Below are 23,622 nucleotides of genomic sequence, written 5' to 3' on the forward strand. Positions count from 1 at the left end.
TATATGGAGAGGAGTTGGCTTGTGTTTCTCTTATTTGAAGCGATCGATCGCCGAATACACATTCTTCACGCAAGAATGCCCATAAAATCAATATGATAGATGTATTGGTTTTAGAGTACAAACAAAGGGACACGTATAAACATTATAAGACAATAGAGATCTACATCTGATGTATTTCCAATAGGGTCAAAGAGATAAAAATCAAAAAATCAATATATCAGGTGTGCGAGTAAAAAAACTGGTCGATTGTTTGATCTGATTATGAGAAGCATAAAGACGCGACGCGACGCGTTGCGTTTCTCGCGTCGCGTCAGGTCAGATCAGCGCCTCGCACTATCTATCCATAGTGATATAAAATCAATAAGCGTATAAACTGTCTTCTTATAGCGAATTGAACGTCTCCAGCATCCCTGCGCCACGGGGAGCGCGACTGGAAACTCCATCCCGCGTTTTCCGCCTTTTATTTAGCCTATAATTGTTTTCAGTAGCCCTATTCAATATCGCAGGTTGGCGTTCGTTCGATAACTCCATTCCGCGCGCACCCGCGACGTTCGATCTGCTCCGCTCCGTGTTTTGCGCGCGCTCCCCCGCCTCTCTCTCTCTCTCTCGCGCGCTGAACTCCAGCCCCTCTCGCGCTCTCTCTATCAGCCTTTCATTCCGTCTCAATATGTCTCAAGATGGCGGCCAATGCGGGATCGATGTTTCAATATTGGAAACGCTTTGATTTGCAGCAGCTCCAGGTCAGCTCCCTTTCGCTTTGTACTCGCTGTGTGTGCCGGTGAGCCGGTCCCCGGGAGCGCCGCGCCGGGAGGCTGGCGCGTCGCTCTCGCGTCGGCTCTTTCGCCGGGTTCGGTGCCCATTGATTAAAGCGGCTCTCTCGCGCTGATCGGAAATTGATCCTCTTTGTTCAATTCCCATCGATCAACCATCACGGTCAAGGTGGATGCGGCCACTTTGGCAACGGGAGCCCGCAGGTTTCCCGCTTCTTTCCCGCTCCTTTCCATCCGCGGAATGTTCTGGGAATAGTTTGTGCTGAGGAGATTTTAGATAGTATGTTTGTGGAAATAATTTTGTGTTTAGAAGTGTGTGTCGCGCTACACGGGTGGCGCTGTGCTGGACCGAGACGTTATTGCTTAGTAACGAGAGAGGTGTTAAACTGCCGTGCTTTTTACATTTCACCTCGTTTATTGTTTAATAGAAGTTTATAAAGTTAGCGAACTCAAAGTTTAGCTTCAGTAGCTAAGTTTAAAGCGAAGACGGAATTAGCTGATGAACCTGAACACAAAACAATAAACAAAACACGGTTTTTTTGCTCAAATATAGATGTGAGGGAGTAGAAACGACGGTTTGTTTTCGTTATTCAGTTACAGAGTCCGACTAAATACTTCATCAAAACAAGTTAACACGATGTGTTTTGTTTTCACGTACGTTATAACTTGTTCTTTCGAAATATGGATCGTTTTAGCCCTGTTGTGTTTTGGTGTAATATTGTTATTGTTAAAAAAAGAAGAAATTATTTCGTTATTTGTAATGTTCGTGCACTTGTCGCGTTCGGTTAGGCATAAACAATAAACCCATGATTATATCAATTATTGATCAAGAGTTTATGTATTTATGAACTGAGGTCGCAAAGCTTAGCTTTGACCTATTTTCCGATAGAACTTTATATTTCCTCTTAGCTCTAACCAGTTATACATCTTCAGTCATTTAAAAAATCGATACGTATCATGTAAAAATCAATATAACTCGATAGTAAACGAGCGTTTTGGATCGACTGCTTCGAGCTTGTTTTAAATACAAATGTGTGTCGAATATGCTTTAAAACTCATTTTAAGCTGAATACTTTGTGTATGTGTTCCACTGTGATGCTTTTGTGTAACATTAATCTGTAATAGTCAAACATTGCCAGACTTCGTTGCGTGTTTTGCTGGTTTGATTGTTGTGTTCTAGCTAGGGGAAAAAAAAAATCATTTATTTAATTAGGCTCCCAGACATATATTATTGAGCATAAAGGGACCACACACACAGCTAGGCATATTCTGATGTGGTGACTCTAAATTTTCAGTGCTCTCCCTCCCTTCTTCCTCCCCTCCCTCCCTCCTTCTCTCTCTCTTTCTCTCTTTCTATCTGTCTCCCAGGCTGATAAGAACTGGCATCAGCGAGTTCAGGCTTTGATGATGTCATGGACGCTATTTATCATCTTGTTTTTCTTTCTTGCAACTTTTGTGTTTTTTTTGTTTTTTTTTTTAGACCTGACTTTATTTATTCATTTCTTGGTTTTTCTGATTAGAGGGTTAGTTGGTTCACCCAAAAACGGAAATTCTGTCATTAATTCCTCATGTCGTTCCAAGACCTTTCGTTCATCTTCGGGAACACAAATTAAGATATTTTTGATTATATTATGCGCAAAAAACAAACATACAGACTTTATTCAACAGTTTCTTCTCGTCTGTGTCAGTCTGTGGCTAGCTCCTGCGTCACATGATCAGCGTCGGCCAATGGTGAGCCGGCGTTCTGACCTAGAACCCGGAAGCTCTGCACTGTGTTTACTACGTCAACAGCGTAAGAAACTGACATGGAAGAAATGGAATAAAGTCGTTATTTTTGTTAGTTTTTTCACAGAAAAGGTATTCTCATCTCTTCGTCACATTAAGGCTGAACCACTGGAGTCACATGGACTATTTTAACTTCCTTTCTGGACCTTGAAAGTGGACGTTTCTCTCTATGGAGAGCTCTCCGAAATATGTGTTTTGAAGATGAACGAAGCTCTGACGGGTTTGAAACGACATGAGGAACAGAATTAAATTTTTTGCGTGAACAAACCCTTTAACTCGACTGATTTAGGCTTCTGTGAATCAGATGTCTCGTATTACACCCACACCAGACAGTGGAAGAAAGTCGTCTGAATTATAATTTCCCCATCCTTTGGGTCTCGTATATCCAGAACTTTGTAGTTTGTACCTGTCACCACGTGGCTCATGTCGGAGGATGCAGGTGAGGTGTAAGTGTACCTCCCTTAGTGTGTGGTCCCGAGTTTCCGTGCGTCAACGCGGAGAGATTAGCGATTGACGCAGGCAGTTCTGCCACCATCAAGATGTGAGCAGACTCTTGTCTGGACCTGCATTGGGCCCCTGTGATGACTTTAAAATGTGTTTGATATCTTTAATGAGGGGCACATGGGCCGCTGTGGTACACTGTGTACCTAAACACCCTAGGAGTGCGTTTTCAGTTCCTCTAGCGTTTGATTGGCACTGCTGAGATCTTCTACAATATGCCTGTGAAGAGGTTCGGCTGCTAGACATTAGTTGTGCAAAATATTGGGATATTTAGATGATGAATCGGTTTGAGAAGAGCCAACTCAAATTAAACAAATACTTAGTATTTAGAATTTTCTTTCGAGTTCTCAAAACAAACACATTTTAAGTAATCCGAGTAGTTTCATTGTTTTGAGTTTTATGAACTTAATTTAGACGGATTTAAATATAACCGAAACTGGGCTGGGATATACGTTTCCCAGCATGCTTTGCCATGACACTCAAAAGGGACAGAAAAAGCCAAAATTAAGTGTTTTTTGTGGGAGATTTTGTAGTGTTTTGTTTTTTTGTAGGGTTACCAAGAGGTTTGGCTGCTAGAAATTAGTTGCGCTAAATATTGGGATATTTAGATAATTAACTGATATATCTTGCACTGTAAACACGAACGCTCAAAATAATGAATCGGTTTGAGTAGAGCCAACTCAAATTAAACGAACACTTAGTATTTAGAATTTTCTTTCGAGTTCTCAAAACGAACACATTTTAAGTAATCCGAGTAGTTTCATTGTTTCGAGTTTTATGAACTTAATTTAGACGGATTTAAATATAACCGAAACTGGGCTGGGATATACGTTTCCCAGCATGCTTTGCCATGACACTCAAAAGGGACAGTAAAAGCCAAAATTAAGTGTTTTTTGTGGGAGATTTTGTAGTGTTTTGTTTTTTTGTAGGGTTACCAAGAGGTTTGGCTGCTAGAAATTAGTTGTGCTAAATATTGGGATATTTAGATAATTAACTGATATATCTTGCACTGTAAACACGAACGCTCAAAATAATGAATCGGTTTGAGTAGAGCCAACTCAAATTAAACCAACACTTAGTATTTTGAATTTTCTTTCGAGTTCTCAAAACGCACACATTTTAAGTAATCCGAGTAGCTTCATTGTTTTGAGTTTTATGAACTTAATTTAGACGGATTTAAATATAATCGAAACTGGGCTGGGATATACGTTTCCCAGCATGCTTTGCCATGACACTCAAAAGGGACAGAAAAAGCCAAAATTAAGTGTTTTTTGTGGGAGATTTTGTAGTGTTTTGTTTTTTTGTAGGGTTACCAAGAGGTTTGGCTGCTAGAAATTAGTTGTGCTAAATATTGGGATATTTAGATAATTAACTGATATATCTTGCACTGTAAACACGAACGCTCAAAATAATGAATCGGTTTGAGTAGAGCCAACTCAAATTAAACAAACACTTAGTATTTAGAATTTTCTTTCGAGTTCTCAAAACGAACACATTTTAAGTAATCCGAGTAGTTTCATTGTTTTGAGTTTTATGAACTTAATTTAGACGGATTTAAATATAACCGAAACTGGGCTGGGATATACGTTTCCCAGCATGCTTTGCCATGAGACTCAAAAGGGGCAGTAAATGCCAAAATTAAGTGTTTTTTTGGGAGATTTTGTAATGTTTAATGTTTTGGTTTTTTGTAGGGTTTCCAAGAGGTTTGGCTGCTAGAAATTAGTTGTGCTAAATATTGGGATATTTAGATAATTAACTGATATATCTTGCACTGTAAATACGAACGCTCAAAATAATGAATCGGTTTGAGTAGAGCCAACTCAAATTAAACAAACACTTAGTATTTTGAATTTTCTTTCGAGTTCTCAAAACGCACACATTTTAAGTAATTCGAGTAGTTTCATTGTTTCGAGTTTTATGAACTTAATTTAGACGGATTTAAATATAACCGAAACTGGGCTGGGATATCCGTTTCCCAGCATGCTTTGCCATGAGACTCAAAAGGGGCAGTAAATATCAAAATTAAGTGATTTTTGGGAGATTTTGTAATGTTTAATGTTTTGGTTTTTTGTAGACGAGTGGAGCGTGAGCTTAGTTTGAGAACAGATTTAAGTTAAATGTTTTACATTGCAAGTGCTAATGCTAATGCTATCAAAACATTGACTGCGTCCGAAATCGCGTACTATGTGAGTACACTCTAAAAAATGCTGGGTTAAAAATAACCCAAGTTGGGTTTGAAAATGGACTAACCCAGCGATTGAGTTGTTTAAACCAGCAATTGGGTTGTCTTAAGCAAACATTTAACCCAATCGCTGGGTTAAAACAACTCAATCGCTGGGTTAAAACAACACAATTGTTGGGTTAGTCCATTTTCAACCCAACTTGGGTTATTTTTAACCCAGCATTTTTTAGAGTGTAGGTACTACATTTGAATGTGAACGAACTTCGCGACCGTTAAAAAAGTACGTTCTATATAGTATGAATAAATGTAGTATGAATGTAATCCGGACGTACTACATCCGCCATGTTGTCATGATCATGTGACCTAACCAGTTGCGTCCCTTCACCTCCATTCATAAATCCATTTTCGCATACTATATAGTAGAGAAGTATTCGATATAGGACGCAGCTATTGATCAATTAGCAAGTTGGCATTTATTGAATTGGCTAGTTAAGGCTAGTCAAGTTTCCACTACTTAAAATGTGTGATTACATGATATTTTTAAGTTAAATGTATGAATTAGCTTACTCAAATATCGCAAGTTCAGAGCAATGAAAGTTCTGCTTACTTTAACGTTACATTTCTTAACTTAAAAAGTTTGATTGCCTCAATTTTTTTGAGTTTTGCCAACTTAATCGGTTTTACAGTGTGGTTAACACTTCATTAGGAGAGTATTTTCGTAAAAAAAAAAACTCACGTGTTGAATTGAGCACCTGTACTTAGAGTTTTTTTTAGTAATAACTGTCTGACTGACACCTGACTGGATTGGGAAGAGAGGGGAAAGTCCCTAAAAAGTGAGCAGGAATGTCGCCACGTGTCTGTGAAAATGCGGGTAAACTACTTTTAGGCATGGTTTTAATGCTGACATGAAAGATGAATAGAACAACAGTGTCTCTGTGGAGCCCACCCCACACATTCACACAGACTCGGATCCTGACCACTTCAAACCAAGCCAACTATACGAGGCCCCAAAACAACACACATATTTGCATGTGCTCTCCAAATTTAGCCTTAAAGCGAAGACTTGTGTTGTCTAATTTCACAATTTAATACATTCTACAAGGCCGTTTGAGCGTCAATGCACTTGAGGAAAAAACGTGGGTGTCTTTTGTACTATAATTTTGTATTAGCAAGTTATTTTACAGTCCTGTTCTCCTTATGGACTTGTTATAGAATTGTGTAATAACCAGGTACTAACCCTAAACCCAAGTATTACCCAATGCTTTCTTACATTTATTACACACGTACTGTAAAATAAAGCTCTGTAAGGTTAAGGACAGGTTTGGTGGGATGGTTAGGTTTAAGGGTTGGTTAATGGCATAACAACCGTGTAATTATAGAAGTTAATTGGGAAATTAATTTACATGCAGGTATTTTTTTTTAAATGAGTGCAATGCAAAAACATGCATTTACAAACGTTTTCAGTAACTTTCATTTGTCCATGAAAACGATCTTGTGCGATCCCGACACACACACACACACACACACACACACACACACACACACACACACACACACACACACACACACACACACACACACACACACACACACACACACACACACACACACACACACACACACACACACACACACACACACACACTTTATTTGGTAACACTTTAAATTACAGTGTTACATGTAGTTACTGTAGTAATAACAGTAAATTATGCATAATGCAACTAACCCTAAACTAAATCCTAACCCTATAGTAATTATTACATGTAGTTAATAATTATTACTCACTACGCTCAAAAAAATGCTGGGTTAAAAATAACCCAAGTTGGGTTGAAAATGGACTAACCCAGCAATTGGGTTGTTTTAAGCAAACATTTAACCCAACCACTGGGTTAAAACAACCCAATTGCTGGGTTAGTCCATTTTCAACCCAACTTGGGTTATTTTTTAACCCAGCATTTTTTAGAGTGTACTTAATAATTACACTGTAAGTGTAACCCTTTATTTTAAGGTGTCGTTGTTACAGTGTAATTATATATTTGTTAAGTTATAGTAACGAGCAACATATACTTAGGGTTGAGGTTTAGTTGCATGTAATTACGTTGTTACTACACTCTAAAAAATGCTGGGTTAAAAACAACCCAAGTTGGGTTGAAATGGACTAACCCAGCAATCGGGTTGTTTAAACCCAGTGACAGTGAATGGGTTGTTTTAACCCAGCGGTTGGGTTAAATGTTTGCTTAAAACAACCCAATTGCTGGGTTAGTCCATTTTCAACCCAACTTGGGTTGTTTTAACCCAGTAAATGGGTCGTTTTAACCCAGCGGTTGGGTTAAATGTTTGCTTAAAACAACCCAATCGCTGGGTTAGTCCATTTACAACCCAACGTGGGTTATTTTTAACCCAGCATTTTTTAGCGTGTATGGTAAGAACGTGTAACATATGTGAAAAGTGTTGAATGAATATATATATATTTTATAGATATTTGATTTTGACTTTGTGTGTGCCAAATGGTAACATTTAACCCAACCGCTGGGTTAGTCCATTTTCAACCCAACTTGGGTTATTTTTAACCCAGCATTTTTTAAGAGTGTAGGTGACACTTCTCAAAATTGACTTTGCTGACTCTATATCGACTTCAATCAGGTGTCGCTTTTAGTCCGATTCCAACAAATCATGCATCATTTTGTAGGTTTTTTATAATAATAACGACTCATTTTGCCAGCACGGGTCGCATATATCACTTGGGCTAAATTAGCCAGTACATTAATAGCCTTTCCACATTCATAAAGACATGAATAATACTACGCAGAGTTAAGTTGTCTAGTGATTTCAGAGTTTCCTGTGCCGTGTGTGACAGGAGATTCAGTCTGTTGCCTTGCTTTGCTTATTAAAAAAGAAAGAAAGCAGTGTTTGTCTCTGAAACGAGTAGGTTAGTGCCTTTATTACCTGCTCCAATCTATAATAAGAAGTGTTTTTTGTCTTCCACCTCGTATGATCACGGATGGCGGCCTGAGCTCCTTTAAAGGGAACTCGCTTCCTGCGTGATTTTTATTCCGTCTAAAGAGGGAATCGAACTGGGCTTAAATGTATTTATAGTCGCATACGTGTTTAAATAGATGTTGTTTTACTGGACTATGAAATATGAAGTGGCTAAAAAGTGTTGGTCGCTCTGCTCTTGGTTACTGGAGATAAAGATGGCAGGAAGAATTCAGTGGCCATGGGAATCAGGGGGGGAGGCCATGTGCCAGCTCTCTCTCTCTCTCTCACACACACACACACACACACACACACTCGATCATTACCTCACTGTGTCTGAGGGCTGGGGTTTCACAGGGGGCCGATCCCCACCCGCCCCACACAGGGAAGCCAGAACTCTGACGCCACCAGCATAATTAGCCGTCCATTTCAAACAGAACCAGTTGGAGGAGGGGATGAGAGAGCTCGCCCCTCCCACCCGTCTCTCTTCCTCTCTTTCTCTCTCTTTCTCGCTTCCTTTCGATCGTACTTTATGGCGTGTTTGGTCTGCATGCCTGTGCACTCGGGGAAATTCTTCAAGTTTGGAGGAATTTAACGTTTCTGATTTGTTTTTTACAGCAGCTGAAGTGAGAAAATTAGTAGTTGTTTAAGTTTAATGGCACTATATGTGTGTTAAACTTTGTTTTAAGTCAACATAAGAATCAAATGGACCCTTTTTAAGCATGTTTCTGGCTTTATTGGGAACGATTTATCTGTGTTTTGCACTCTCCTGAAACATGAAGGCCACACTGGCTATTTGATAGTGTTGAGTGATAGCAAAATGATAAAACCTAACTAATAGCCAATATAAAGCCAATTTTTCATGATCTAATCAATTCCCTATGGATGAAAAGTTATGACGTCCTGTTGTTATTGATGAATATTCAGTTTAATTTGGAAATGCATTGGATTAAGGAAGTAAAATGGGTTGAAATGGTGGTTTGTGTTTGACTTTAAATCTGTAAATTATGACATCAAAACTACAAATGTTCAAATTTGGTAAAAAACTCAGTTTCTTTTTGGCCTTTAACATTAGTTTCCTGGTAATCTTTTCATGATAAATTCCTCATGGATGAAAAGTTCAGACCTCCTCTTTTTATTGATAAATATATTCAGTTTAATTTGGAAATGCATTGGATTAATGAAGTATAATAGGTTGAAATGGTGGTTTGTGTTTGTACAATCACAAATGATAACAGCAAAACTTCAAATGTTTTAATTTGTTAGAAAACTTACTTCCTTTTTGGGCTTTAACATTAGTTTCCTGGTGATCTTTTCATGGTCTAATCAATTCCTCATGGATAAAAAGTTCAGACCTCCTGTTTTTATTGTCGAATATTCAGTTTAATTTGGAAATGCATTGGATTAAGGAAGTAAAATGGGTTGAAATGGCCGTTTGTGTTTGTACAATCACAAATTATAACAGCAAAACTACAAATGTTTGAATTTGTTAGAAAACTCAGTTCCTTTTTGGGCTTTAACATTAGTTTCCTGGTGGCCGTTCAAAAACCACTTAAAGCCCTGAACGGGAAAAAATGGACTGCTGAATAATATTTATGTAAAATAGTGTTAAAACAATGCGTCAGGTTATTACTGTGATAGACTGTGGAAAAAGGTTAGAACAGCGTTTTATTTGCTTCTGTTCAGAAACATCTGGAAAGAGTTTGAGGGAAGTAGTTCTGAATTAAGAGCCATGGGAAAGAGATCAGCTCCGATTGCCCTTTTTCCTGAGCGAAGGAGAGAGAGAGAGATAAAGCCAGATACTTAAAGGGAAGTTTAGTCCAAATGGTCTTTTTGTATATTGTCACTCAAAACAGATTTTATACTACTTAGAAATCATTACGACTGTCTCTTTGTTCCATGTTTTCTGTTCCATGTCCTTTCCATTGGTTTTAATGACTACATTAAACATAAATTATGGACTGTTGTTTGTTCCCTGTGCTTTTATGCAGGTTGTAGGTTTAGATTCTGCCATAAGCAGCCATTTTAAAGCCTCGCTGGAGCATCTTTGGATGTTTCACACTGCAACCCGATCTATTGTTTTCAGACAAGATTCAGCAACTCTGTGATGAGAAGAGCATGTTTTTATTTCCCCTCTTCGCTGCCATTTCGAGGCTGTCGCGCCACCCTAATTCGCCGCAGATATGTTTAAAAAATCACGACCGCGGAGATCAAAGCCTGTGACTTTACTGTGCATAAAACTAATGAGGTGCATCTTCCCGGTCTGGATGCTTTTCATCTCATCGCTGTCTTCTGTAGTCGCCCGTGGTCAATGTACAGACGCCCTTTGAGTTTCTCTGAGCGAGCGGTGAACGATTTAGCCACGAAGGTTTGATGGTTTTCAAGAAATCAACCAAAAAATAACTCAAATTAATCAATATGTGTAGCCCCAATTCATGCAATGAAATGTAATTGAACTGATCCAACTCAACGTTTAAAGGTGCACTATGTAACTTTTCCATCCGCTAGAGGTCGCCTCTTCAAAACAAAGGCGTAGATATGATGTCATCGACAGGCCACGCCCTCACATGTCCCGGTTCCTCGAGTCAAATAGCATCTCTCGATTTACACATAGTTGGAAACATTTGGGATATTGTAAGTACTTAACTGAACAAAATATATAACACTGGCCGAGTGGTTTCTGGATATTTTACTGAAAAAATGTTACATAGTGCACCTTTAAATGAAAGTGATACACTTTTTTTTATGCATGTCAAACTTTTAGTTGAAACATTTAATTGTAAAATCAATTATAAGCTGTTTCATTCATAGTTATACACCACAACATTCAAAAACATTACAGAAACTCTGAACATTAAAAACATCTTGTCCCTTGCAAAGCATGCTGGGAAGTACTGATCGCGTGCCCAGTTAGTTATGTCAACTAATGAAGTGAATGATTCATGTAGTTTTAATCGAGTAAACTTAAATATATTAGGTTGATTGAACACAATGACATTAAGTTGTGACAAAATGTGTTTCTTCATCTCATTTTAAACTGAACTAGGCAAAAAAATAACTTTTTGAGTGTACTGATTTTAATTGGGATGATTCATTTGTGCATGTTAAAATGTTTTTCTCTTGTAATCTTTATCAAAGTACAATCACTGAAATTACTTTTCGCTTTTCTATTGAATAAAATACCACTCATTTTTGTTCCCTTCATAAATGTTGCATTACAAAAGTTAAAAGGTTTGCAAACACTTGAAAACTTCAATGTTGAATTTAATCACAAATTAATGGGGAAACGGGCTATCGCCTAAATGCTAATTACAGGCGACTTTGTCTCCTTAAAGGAATAGTTCACCCAAAAATTTAAATTAGCCCATGATTTTCTCACCCTCAAGTCATCCGAGGTGTGTATGACATTCTTCTTTCAGACGAATAAAATCTGAGTTATATAAAAAAAGTTCTGGCTAATCCAAGCTTTATAATGGAACAGTGCATCTATCCGTCATATAACTGCTCCACACGGCTCTGGGGTGTTAATAAAGTCCTTCTGAAGCGATGCATTTGTGTAAGAAAAATATCCATATTTAAAACTTTATTTCATTTTTCTCAATGGCTCTGCATCAGCCGTCTCCGTGCCATAACTTCCGGTGAATAAGGTCAAAATACTGGCGTGATCATAGATATATACACATAGATTCCTCATTAGTGCCTGCGCGGATTGGTTGAATGAGGCATCTACGCATATATATATTTGATCGCGCCAGTATTTTGACCTTATTCGCCGGAAGTTATGGCGCTGGGAATGCTAGATGACATTCGTCTGATAAGAGGTAAAAAAATAACAAATACTGTTGGGTTTCTGGCAGAAACCGATGGTTTCGTGTCTTCAGACATCAGTGTGTCGCCATAAGGATTCGTATGTCTGTGTGTTTTTACTCTCATTGCTCTCATACGTTAAAATATCCCCATTGACATCATTATACGACTATCACACTGTTAAACATCTTAATTTGTGTTCTTCTGAAGAAACAAAGCCCTGGGGTTGAGCAGATCAACATAAACATTTGCGTTTTTGAGTGAACTATCCCTTTAAAATCAATATGAAATCAAAATTGATTATGTAATTTCTAAATACACACATTCCAGCTCTTTTTTCTAAGTGATGAGTGCGTCCAAAGATTCAAATGTTTATTCATAAGCGGTCATTTATCATTGAATGTTTTATTATCCTAGTAATTGTGCCATCTTACATAACTAAAATCACAGTTTCTTCTTGATTCAATCCCAAACTACTATTACCCGTGCTCAGAACTGATTCCACCTGTCATTTTAGAATACAGAAATTGTTACATATTAATTTCAGCCGCGAGTTATTGGTAAAACTAGCTAAGAGTGAAGCTCTTTATCTAACCCCAAAAATGACTCGTCATGATCTTGCATTCGATCCGAGCAGCAGGCAGACGTCGTCCCTCGCTCGATAATAAACCGGGTGAGATTTTGTTTGAAAAATAGAGATTGTATTTGCTCTTTAAATATCAGTATCGATCGCACGCGGCCGAAGACTCGCAGTCGGAACTGTTAATGTGTGGGAGACTCGAGAGGCTGGAATCTCACTCACATGCCATGTTTGATAAAAGCCCAGCTCTTAGGGGGCTATGAACAGTCCATTTCAGCTGAGGCGCACCTCTCTTTCTCCCTTTATCTCTCTCTCTCTCTCCTTCCCTCGCTTTCTTACCGCTCACTGCGAGAGATGATTGAAAAGCCGGAGTTTCCATCAGCTGTAAATGTACTCAGACTGCTGAAACAGCCCTGCGTTGTTGCTGACCGTGGCATGGGCCAGAGGATGTAGCGCCACATTGCATTGTGGGTAGTGTGCCAGCATAATCAGGTGTGAATAAGTAGGTCAGCTGTGGTCTGTGTTTCGCTTTGCCAGTTGGTATTTCTGACAGCAGCCGGGAGTTTTTGTGCAGTTTGACGCGGGAAGAGAGGAACGTTTGCAGCTTTTGTTGTGTCCACATTTGTGTTGGGTTACATAAGAAGGCGACCCAAGCTCTTTTTCGTTTCTTCTTCTCTTTAAAGGGGTCATTAAAGGACCTAGAGCCCTATTCGCACGGGATTAATATCATCTGGGGACCTCTGGTGTAGTGTGAGACCGATATATCGGGCCGATATTTGCGATTTTTACGTGTATCGGCAGATACAATGCTGCTGCGTTCGCCGATATTTTTATCTCACCGTCTTCAAACTCTCTCGCTCTGCCTCCCTCGCGCATATTAATCAAAATCAATTGAGAATTGACACGATGGTAAAAGGTCGAAAGACTGAAGTTTCACGAGGAGCATTGGGAGATTTTTTCCTGAATTACCGCTGGTGTTGCTCTACAAGAGATTGAGTTAAGTGCACCTACACTCTAAAAAATTCTGGGTTAAAAATAACCCAAGTTGGGTTGAAAATGGACTAACCCAGCAATTGGGTTGTTTTAAGCAAACATTTAACCCAACCGCTGGGTCAAAACAACCCAATTGCTGGGTTAGTCCATATTCAACCCAACTTGGGTTATTTTTAACCCAGCATTTTTTAGAGTGTAACCATTAAAAGACTAGGTTGTTTTAAAATGAAGTATAGTACAGTCAGTGTGCACTTTATTATGCTGCTTGCTTGTTGATACTGTGTGCAATAGTGTAATTATTTTATTTATGCTTAAATATTTATTTGCAGAATTTTTCACCACTGAACTCTTTTTTTTCTCTTCTTGTTCTACCGCATCTGTTTTTATTATTTGTTAAATACTGTTTTTTTTAGTTCAATAAATGTTCCTTTTTTAAATTGTAAATTTTAAATTGTTATCATGATCATTGTGAATTTTTTGAGACTTGTCGGGACTGTTTTCCAAGATGGCTCCTGTCTGTATACGCGTAATGTACTGTCTTTATAAAGCATCTTCTTATTAAACTGTTTGTACACTTACAAAGTTCTCAATGCTTCGGTTTGCGTGTAGGGACCCTCATTATGCTCCTGTGTTAGTGTGAGGCTATTTTGAGCCTTGTTAGTGGCATTAACTAGCGATTTAATTTTACTTATTCTGTGCCCCATAGACTAGCGTTATAAGCTAATCTGTTTTTAGAGATAAAACTCTTTACATTCGACTTTCATGAAAACGCATCCCAGAGAACGATCTACTCGCTAATCATGTGTTAATTACCCCTAGGTTCATTTTTCACCGGAGTTGTCCTTTAACTGCATTTTTTTATTGTTTTATAATGTTTCCTGTGGTGCACTTATGTTTCTATGATTTTTATATCAAAATTGTCATGATTTAGAAATAAAATGGATTTTTCCTCTGATTTGAACGCTCTGTTTGAAGGGGCGTGTCTGCTGTGAGACTCCAGTGTAAACGCCCACTGCTGTGATTGGCTGCTGTGAGACTCCAGTGTAAACGCCCACTGCTGTGATTGGCTGCTGTGAGACTTCAGTGTAAACGCCCACTGCTGTGATTGGCTGCTGTGAGACTTCAGTGTAAACGCCCACTGCTGTGATTGGCTGCTGTGAGACTTCAGTGTAAACGCCCAATCACAGCAGTTGGCATTAGAATGAACACGGTTACTCACATGTTGTGGCGTTACTGTCGAGTCCATATGGTAAAAGTCTGCGGCGAAACTGCGACTGATTTCCCAAAGAATCCACAGTGAAATGTAGCGAACACAAATAAATAATGCTCAACTGAGACGTTCACATTGTTGAGAATAAATCAGCTCATTCCTAGCTAGGGGTGCACCGATCCGATATTAGGATCGGATATCGGCCGCGATACTGACAAAATAGCTGGATCGGGGATCGGAAAAATTAACAGATCCACAAGCCGATCCAGGTGTTTTTTTCCGTCGCAGCAGAACCTACGTCATTCGTCAGCTTCACGTGTGTCGCATGCTAGAAGGGAGCGAGCCAGAGAGTCGGCTGTGTGGAGGAGATATTTCACGCTTGCCACGCCAACTAGTTCGTCGCCGTTTCGAGGGTATTACTGCAAAGTCAGGGTCTTTCCTGCATTGACATTTTTTTGACGGCCAAAGCCTAATTTGATGAGTTATTGTGATTTACGAGTGATGTAGAACAGATGCTGCGCTTGTGACTGAGTGACAGAGAGACCGATCTGAGAGCTCCTCCCCCGCGCGCGCTCTCTGGGTCTTCAAAATAATCAGTGTTCGCTCTCATATTTCACATATTAATCCAAATCAAAAGCTCGGAAGACCGAAACCATGTTGCACGTGACACATTCGGACAATTTTGTCCTTGAATTATCACTGGGTGTGAATTGCGCTCAAAAAACATTGACTCTTCTCTGACCAGCTGACATAAAGCATACTTTCAATAAGCGGGAGACAAATTATATCCAGTTATGAAGTGTTTTCTGTGTGTTGACATCTTTCGCGATGTTCTAACAGACGGGATTCGCACACAACGCGTCTGCTAATGTCCGATTCGTGACCTAATGACTCCTTTGAACCGAATCATTTTAACGACTGGCCAGAACAACTGATCTGTCCAACACTGAACTCATGAACTCAGTTTATTAATTTACTCAGAACGCAACTGAAATGAGAACACAAGTGTGCTTACCCATTTTAGCAAGAGTGGGTAGTAAGAATTATTTTTAATTATCAACAGTATTTCATCTTATTTCTGTTGACAATGTGTAGTAAAATAAATAGGCCTAGCCTACAATCATTTAATCTGGAGTGAGGTGAAACCAGAACAAAGTTGTTATTAGCTAGCTGAAAATTTTTATTAAATTGCATATGGTAGAAAATTAGACTATTTGTTAATTTGTAATGCTACTTTTTAATATTGATATGATTATATACCAAAACAATTATCTGTAGTGTAAAAAATGTTTGGTAACTGTCAGATTACTATTGTATGTTTGACCAATACACTGTTTTTTGTTTCCACTGCTACATTTTATTTATTTAAATAAGTTAGATTACATTCTATTTTAGATTTGAATGCACAATTGTTTTTTAAATAAATAAGAATTCAACACCTTACATACATCTGTTATTTTGTCTTAGTTATGTTTAGTTAGTAAAGTCTGGTGCCTTTAGTCTCTTCAAGGAAGATATAAGGTGGAAGATATACAGTTTATTATTAATTCAACAATATATCGGATCGGTATCGGGTATCGACAGATACACAAAGCCCAGGCATCGGTATCGGTATCGGGACTGAAAAAGTCGGATCGGTGCACCCCTATTCCTAGCATTAGGATCCTCTGGAAGGTCATGTTATTTTTAGTCAGTTCGTCTCTCCTCGTCATCTCACTAACACTCCAGTGGGCGGGGCCAAAGCTGTGATGATGAAGTGGGCGTTGATCTTCTTCTGCAGAGGCGCTCTTTCACCATCTATTATAGGCTCATCCACAACGAGTCCATCTCTGGGCTTGGGTGCAATAAAAGCTGTTCTTGGACGAAAGGTTCTCAAACGTACAGGATATTCTTATAGTATGATGACCTCTCATATGTCAACAGCTCAAGGAAAATGTGATTTCTCACTTCATCCTGTCGTTTCACATTCGGACTCTCTCCGGTTGGCATGTAACCTCGGTTTGATTGCCAACTGAGAAAGTGCTAGTGCTGTATCAGGATACCTTTCGTAAGGGGACACACTCTTTTGTCTTATGTCGCTCTGTCGAAAGACATCTGGACCGTTGTTTAACTCCGCTGTCTCGAGAACAAACAGGTGTTTTTGTGACTAAATGAATGGATAAACCAGCAGACCCAGAAACAGTTCCACTCCAGACTCCAATGCCAATTTTTTTTTAACCTTGTGCCGTGTGCGTAATCCTAGAGATATAAATAGCCTTCCTCAATAAGAACTGGAAGGAAGGGCACATGCACAGCAACCTTCATACGTTTTGTTCTGGTGCATTTACCTCATTTGTTTAATGTAAAGGACGGTGTGCAGTCGTAATTTTAAAAAGTAGTTTGTATAAAGTTGCTTTGAGGCCTTGACTTTGGCCGATTAGGCGTGTGCAAAAGTACATTAAAAACCAATTATCACGTATAACCCTTATGTCATTCCAAACCGGGCTTGTTTCCCTGTGGAATACAAAAGATATTTAATGTAGAATGTGTTTTTTTTTTTTTTTTTTGGTCAACTAAGGACAATAGGGACAACTCGGTTTCTTAAAGCTACACTGTGTAACTTTTTTCGTTTATTCTTCGCTAAAAACACTTAGTTCTTTCAAAAATATATGTGCTCATTAATGTATAATTTACTTCTTTCAAGTAATAAAGTATTCTCGTAAGTTTATAATATGCCATTGAAAATACATACGGGTGAGGGTTTGAATGCGGGTCGCCATGTTGCTCCTCCATCTTGAAAGTACATTAGCCAAAGAGGGACATACCCGTAAATTCAAGCTTCGCCTTTCGCGTTTTAACACTCGATGGCACCGTGTCGAATGTGGACGAGGTCCAACTGGAAGCCATGTTAATCTTGGACTAAATCGGCCACCGTAGGAGTTAAAACGAAATCGGAATTGAGAGGAACAGAAACTAATATTCACTGGATGGTCAAATACCTTTACACCACTAGATGGGGGAAAATATCACACAGTGTAGCTTTGAGAAGCTAGTAATTCATATAAGATGGTAAAATTGTAAGACATGCATGTGTTGGACCGTACAAAAACCATACGACCCAAATCTAACACGTGTCCTAACTACACGCGACGCGATAAGATTTCAAGCAACTTGTCTGTCCACACCAGACGCGACTACAACAAATCAATCAAAAACCACAGCCAATCAGAACAGCGTGTGGAACGTGCCTTTACTCTACCTTTATTGACCAATGTCTAGCTTTGATTCAGTTGAGCAAAAATGACTAGATTTTTTTGTTTTTATTTGTAAAACTTTTTTCTCCTGCGTCCTATTCTTCCATTGTCCAGAATGGCAGCGCAGCTGAAAGGTTTGTTTAAGATGCGCCTTGTATTGGAAATGCGTACATTTGCATTTTTACCTTATTTTTAAATTTTGGTGTGAAGACATGTGTCTTTACATTTGCACAAAAACTATTTTTTTAAAAACAAACAAAAAAAGAAGAAGCCCAGCCCAGGTGAGAAAAGTAACGCAAAATTAACGTAACGCATTACTTTTCATAAAAAGTAACTAAGTAACTCAATTAGTTACTTTTTAAGGGAGTAACGCAATATTGTAATGCATTTCTTTTCTAAGTAACTTTCCCCAACACTGATAATCGGCCAAAATGAAAAATATTATGCCGATATGCCTTGCCGATATGATAACCTGTCATAAATCACAAGCATAACACTTGTAAATTAAATGTTATATACAATTTATGAATATGTAATAAAATGTTATCAAATGGATAATGAAAATAATAATACAAAGCTCTAAAATAAGTAAATTTGAACATTTGAGAGCTTTTAATATATAATATATAGCCCGAAACTTTACTTAATAAAGTTTTAAATATGGATATTTTTCTTACACAAACGCATTGATTCGCTTCAGAAGGCCTTTATTAACACCCCAGAGCTGTGTGGAGCAGTTATATGATGGATATATGCATTGTTTATGGACTTCAAAAACAGAGCAACTATTACTGCTATTATAAAGCTTGGATTAGCCTGAACATTTGTAATATAACTCTGATTTTATTCGTCTGAAAGAAGAATGCCATACACACCTGGGATGACTTGAGGGCGAGTAAATCATGGGCTAATTTAAATTTTTTGGTGAAATATCGCTTTAACATTGAAATCACTCGCTCCAGACACTCTATTGGCGTCTGGTGTGAAATCGAGATCTTTTATAATATAATGAATGTCTCTCCCGTCACTTTTGCATCCTTTCTGAAAATAAAAAGCTTTAATGTCTTTATAAAAAGAAGTCTAAACATTCAGTCGTTTTGTTCTGAGCATACGCTGTGTGTGTGAAAGCAGGAGTTTCTGTTCTTGAGGAGCCGCAGATGCTCAGTACATTATGTGATATGATGGTGGCTCCTAATTTAGCCGCAGTCTTATCCTGTATGGATGAGTAATTGTGTCCATAAAGAAGGTTAATCTTCATAACAGGGGAACATAAACCAGATCTCTCTGGATCCTCTTCTGTTTCGGCGCAGTGTTTTTTGGGTCGGAAGAATTTAGTGCAGTTTCGGAGAAAATAAACATGACGGTTCTCCTCACAGTTATTGTCTGGTCTGAGGAAGAGCGGTCAAAGTGAGGTGAGGTTTTTGGAGCTGGTCTTATTTTAGTCCGGCTCGCTGCAGTTCCCTAGGACGGGCAGGATTTGGGGAAAGTTTCCGGAACTTTTCGAGTGCCGTCTCGCTCCATTACTATTCTTGGAGAGTCTCAGGTAGAGTTCGCACCCAGCTGTGGTTTAAGTGCTCTGTGAGAATGGGAAATAATCAGGAGACCCTTTAACCTTCTGTCCGCACTTTTTCCCCCTCGCTCGCGCACACTTTTGAGTTGTACTCCAGACGTCCCTTGCCAGCCTGGGCTCAGCACTTTAAAAACCCAAACAAAACAAAAGCCTCAGCGGGGGCCCGAGGGCCTGGGGAACCGGGCAGCTCCACCTCACACTCACAGCAGCCGGGCTCCCTGAGCTAGACTTTGGCTGAACTTTCACTTTTGCCTGAAACAGTTATTATTAGTGACCTGAAAACCTCCAGGAGGAGTGGAAATGGAAGCCAGATGCCGTTAGTGGCTGGAAAACGATATTAAGCTTTCAAATGGTGCCCATGGGGAGGGAGACGGACATGGATTTCCATGTTGGGGGGGCGGAGAAACGGTGACCCGGCGCTGCTCTGCTGATTTGTTCTGGGGGGGGGGGGGGGGGTATGGGTTTGGGGGGGGGGGGGGGGGGGTTTGGGGGGTCAGACCTCCTCTTGTTCGCGGGGGTTTGTGCGCTATCATTAGTGCTGGACGCACATATGGCAAAACATCGGCGGTTCTTCAAATGTAGGTCGTGACGATTTAGCTAAATTATATTTTAGCCATATTTTAATGATGTTCCATATATATCTGTATCTATGTATTTAGTCTAAATGCCTCAAAACAGTTATTAGTGACAATTAGTGAATTAAATGTTACCAATTCTATTCAAAGTAAAATATGGTAAAAATCTACCTAGAAATAACTTTAAAAAAAGTTTATAAACTGCTATATTTACGTACTTTTTTAAAAATGGAATATCCATCCATCCATCCATCCATCCATCCATCCATCCATCCATCCATCCATCCATCCATCCATCCATCCATCCATCCATCCATCCATCCATCCATCCATCCATCCATCCATCCATCCATCCATCCATCCATCCATCCATCCATCCATCCATCCATCCATCCATCCATCCATCCATCCATCCACCATCCATCTATCGTTCTATCTATCTATCTATCTATCGTTCTATCTATCTATCTATCTATCTATCTATCTATCTATCTATCTATCTATCTATCTATCTATCTATCTATCTATCGTTCTATCGTTCTATCGTTCTATCTATCTATCGTTCTATCTATCTATCGTTCTATCTATCTATCGTTCTATCTATCCATCTATCTATCCATCTATCGTTCTATCATATATATGTATATTTGTGTGTGTGTGTGTGTATATATAATATTGTTAGCATTTTACATGTTTTAGAATGTTTATATATGTTATATATGTAAGTATGTATGTGTGTGTGTGTGTGTGTGTGTGTGTGTGTGTGTGTGTGTGTGTGTGTGTGTGTGTAATTTTATATATAATTACACATTCCAATGTGACTGATATATATTATCAGCATTTTTGGGAATTAGATTTAAATCAGACATGCTTTTAAAATATCCTCTTTTACTTACTCATTCCTGCAAGTTGTGACCTAAGAGTGTTGTCAGTTTGTTCTCAAACTTGCGTTTCCATTCACATTAGTTGTAAACTCTCTCTGTTATGTATGATGTTTACACTCTGGGTTAAAGTGAAACCCTTACTCTGCTGTTTAGCCTGACTGTGACGACTCTGGGTTGTTGCGTCTCCGCTAAGACGGAGCCGCGCTGCCCCTTTAATTCCAGCACTTCCTCGTCCCCTTGTTCTCTCTCTTTATACAAAATGTCTGTGCAGCCTCCAGCGAGGTTCTGTCTCCAGGAGGGTAATTATTTTTAGCAGGAAGTGTCTGAAAATGGACTGTACTTGGTCAGATGTGTGTGTATGTGCATGTGTGTGTGTGTGTTGGCCCCTAGCTGGCTGGCCTAGCTTGCAGTGAAGAGAGATTGGCGGGATGTTGGTGTTGTTATTAGTCCTAACAGCAGCCGGGCAGAGGATATGCTCTCCTCGTTCCCGCGGGATATCAGAGACAGATCCGAGGAGATCAGAAGGCCGAATATATCAGGTGAATTTCTGCAAGAGGGAATGAAAATAGCCGGCTAGGAGAGGAGCCTTTTTGCTTATTTATGGGAACGTCACACCTGGCCTATATCGGGAAAATCGCATTTTACCCCGTTATCCTGCGACTTCCAACGTTTTCATCCTTTGGTGGTTACAGGGGATTTTTCTCGACCCTTTGTGGTGGTTCTTCTCGCCCCTTAAATCAGCATAATCTTAAAATCTCTCTTATATGTGTACAATTTCTGACGTCCTCAGTCAGTTTTGCCTTCAGTTCAGCTGGACTGTTTCTTTTGGCAGGCTGATATGTACATCTGACACTGATGGCTTCCCTGGCCATCATCCAGAGAATATTTCAAACAACTTGCTTTTAAAAAGACCGCTGTGCGTCCTGGGAGTTACAGCATAATTAAACAGACTTGAGCCTCTCCGCGCAGAAACAAATCACTATAAATATCGACATGCTGAAAAGGGCTTTGTGACTGCGGTCGTCCGTTCATTTTGGCATTTTGTTTTAGCTATTACAGAAGATTAATTATATCTGTATGTATTGTGCTTTGTTTTTCAGGTGTAAAAGCATTTAAAGACTTTTTTCTTTATCATGTTGTGCCTTTTGGACATTAAAGTCAACACGAAATCGGAATTGACCCTTTAAGACACATTCCCTGTTTTTTTGTGAACAAAATCAGTGCGTGATGTTAAATAATATAAAGTGTGTGTGTGTATGTATATGTATATATATATATATATATATATATATATATATAAATATATAAATAAGAGAATGTATACATTTTTGTTTGTACTTTGTAATCAAAATATTATTAATATTGCTCTTCCTCTACAACAATTTAGCTTTTTGGTTTGTTCAATTTATATGATCCAATCAATTCACAATAGATTAAATCATATATAGAATTTAGGGCTGTCAAAAGATTAAGTATACAGGGAGTGCAGAATTATTAGGCACGTTGATTTTCTGATCATATTTTTTTTCCAGGCACATTTGACCAATTCCAAACCACAGTAATCCTAATAACTACTATTGATTTAGTATTTAATAATGTATAAGTGATATATAATTGTTCATGAAGGCTGGAAATGAAAATCACCTTATATTCAGGTGTGCAGAATTATTAGGCATGTTTTCTTTTACAGATAAATTGAGCCAAAAAAGAGATTTAACTCAGACTGAAAAGTCAAAAAGTATGAAATGCCCATGAGAAGGATGCAATACTAATGCAATACTAGACATTGCCGTTAAGGCATGACCATTGGACAGTGAAATGCTCGTTGGGTCAGCAGGATCTGACAAAAACAGGTGGTGAAGAAAAGACACCTGTTAACTGCAAAAGAATTAAGAATTAAGGTGAAGAATTAAGGGTGAAACCATCAGGAACCCTTTAGTCTCCAGCGCCACCATTTTCCAGAGCTGCAACCTACCTGGAGTCTCCAGAAGTGAAGGTGTCAGGATCTCAGAGACTTCAGGTAGGTAAAGAATCCTAAAAAAATGACCCCCACTAGATAAGAATCATAAGCTGAAGTGTTGTAAAATACATGAAGAAGGTTTTTTTATAGGCTTTATGGACAGATAGGTTGAGAATGACTCTTGAAGGACCAGCACCACATCCTCTAGCTCCACTGTTTGAAGAATTCATCTTCCAGAATCTGGCAGTACGTTTTGGGAGTTCATTTTTAGTCCATCTCTGCAAAACGGACTTCAGGATGGACTAAAATGAACTCCCAAAACGTACTGCCAGATTCTGGAAGATGAATTCTTCAAACAGTGGAGCTAGAGGATGTGGTGCTGGTCCTTCAAGAGTCATTCTCAACCTATCTGTCCATAAAGCCTATAAAAAAACCTTCTTCATGTATTTTACAACACTTCAGCTTATGATTCTTATTTAGCTGGGGTCATTTTTTTAGGATTCTTTACCTACCTGAAGTCTCTGAGATCCTGACACCTTCACTTCTGGAGACTCCAGGTAGGTTGCAGCTCTGGAAAATGGTGGCGCTGGAGACTA

The 23,622-nt window shown here is 38.9% G+C and overlaps 1 protein-coding gene across 4 annotated transcripts in view; it reads left to right on the plus strand.

The window, feature by feature from the left end:
* The first annotated feature begins 618 nt into the window (after positions 1–618).
* The window catches only part of cux1a (cut-like homeobox 1a), a 263,147-nt gene continuing 240,143 nt past the window's right edge, over positions 619–23,622 (plus strand). For 3 of the 4 annotated variants that reach the window (XM_079804716.1, XM_079804717.1, XM_079804719.1), the window contains exon 1: positions 655–740. In XM_079804716.1, coding sequence (XP_079660842.1) covers positions 678–740 — 63 coding nt within the window. In that variant the 5' untranslated portion in view covers positions 655–677. Of the gene's footprint in view, positions 741–23,622 lie in introns of all 4 variants that reach the window. The other variant, XM_079804718.1, reaches the window with a different exon arrangement.

Source organism: Gobio gobio, assembly GCF_949357685.1.
Source record: "Gobio gobio genome assembly, chromosome: 22".
In the NCBI taxonomy this organism is placed as follows: domain Eukaryota; kingdom Metazoa; phylum Chordata; class Actinopteri; order Cypriniformes; family Gobionidae; genus Gobio; species Gobio gobio.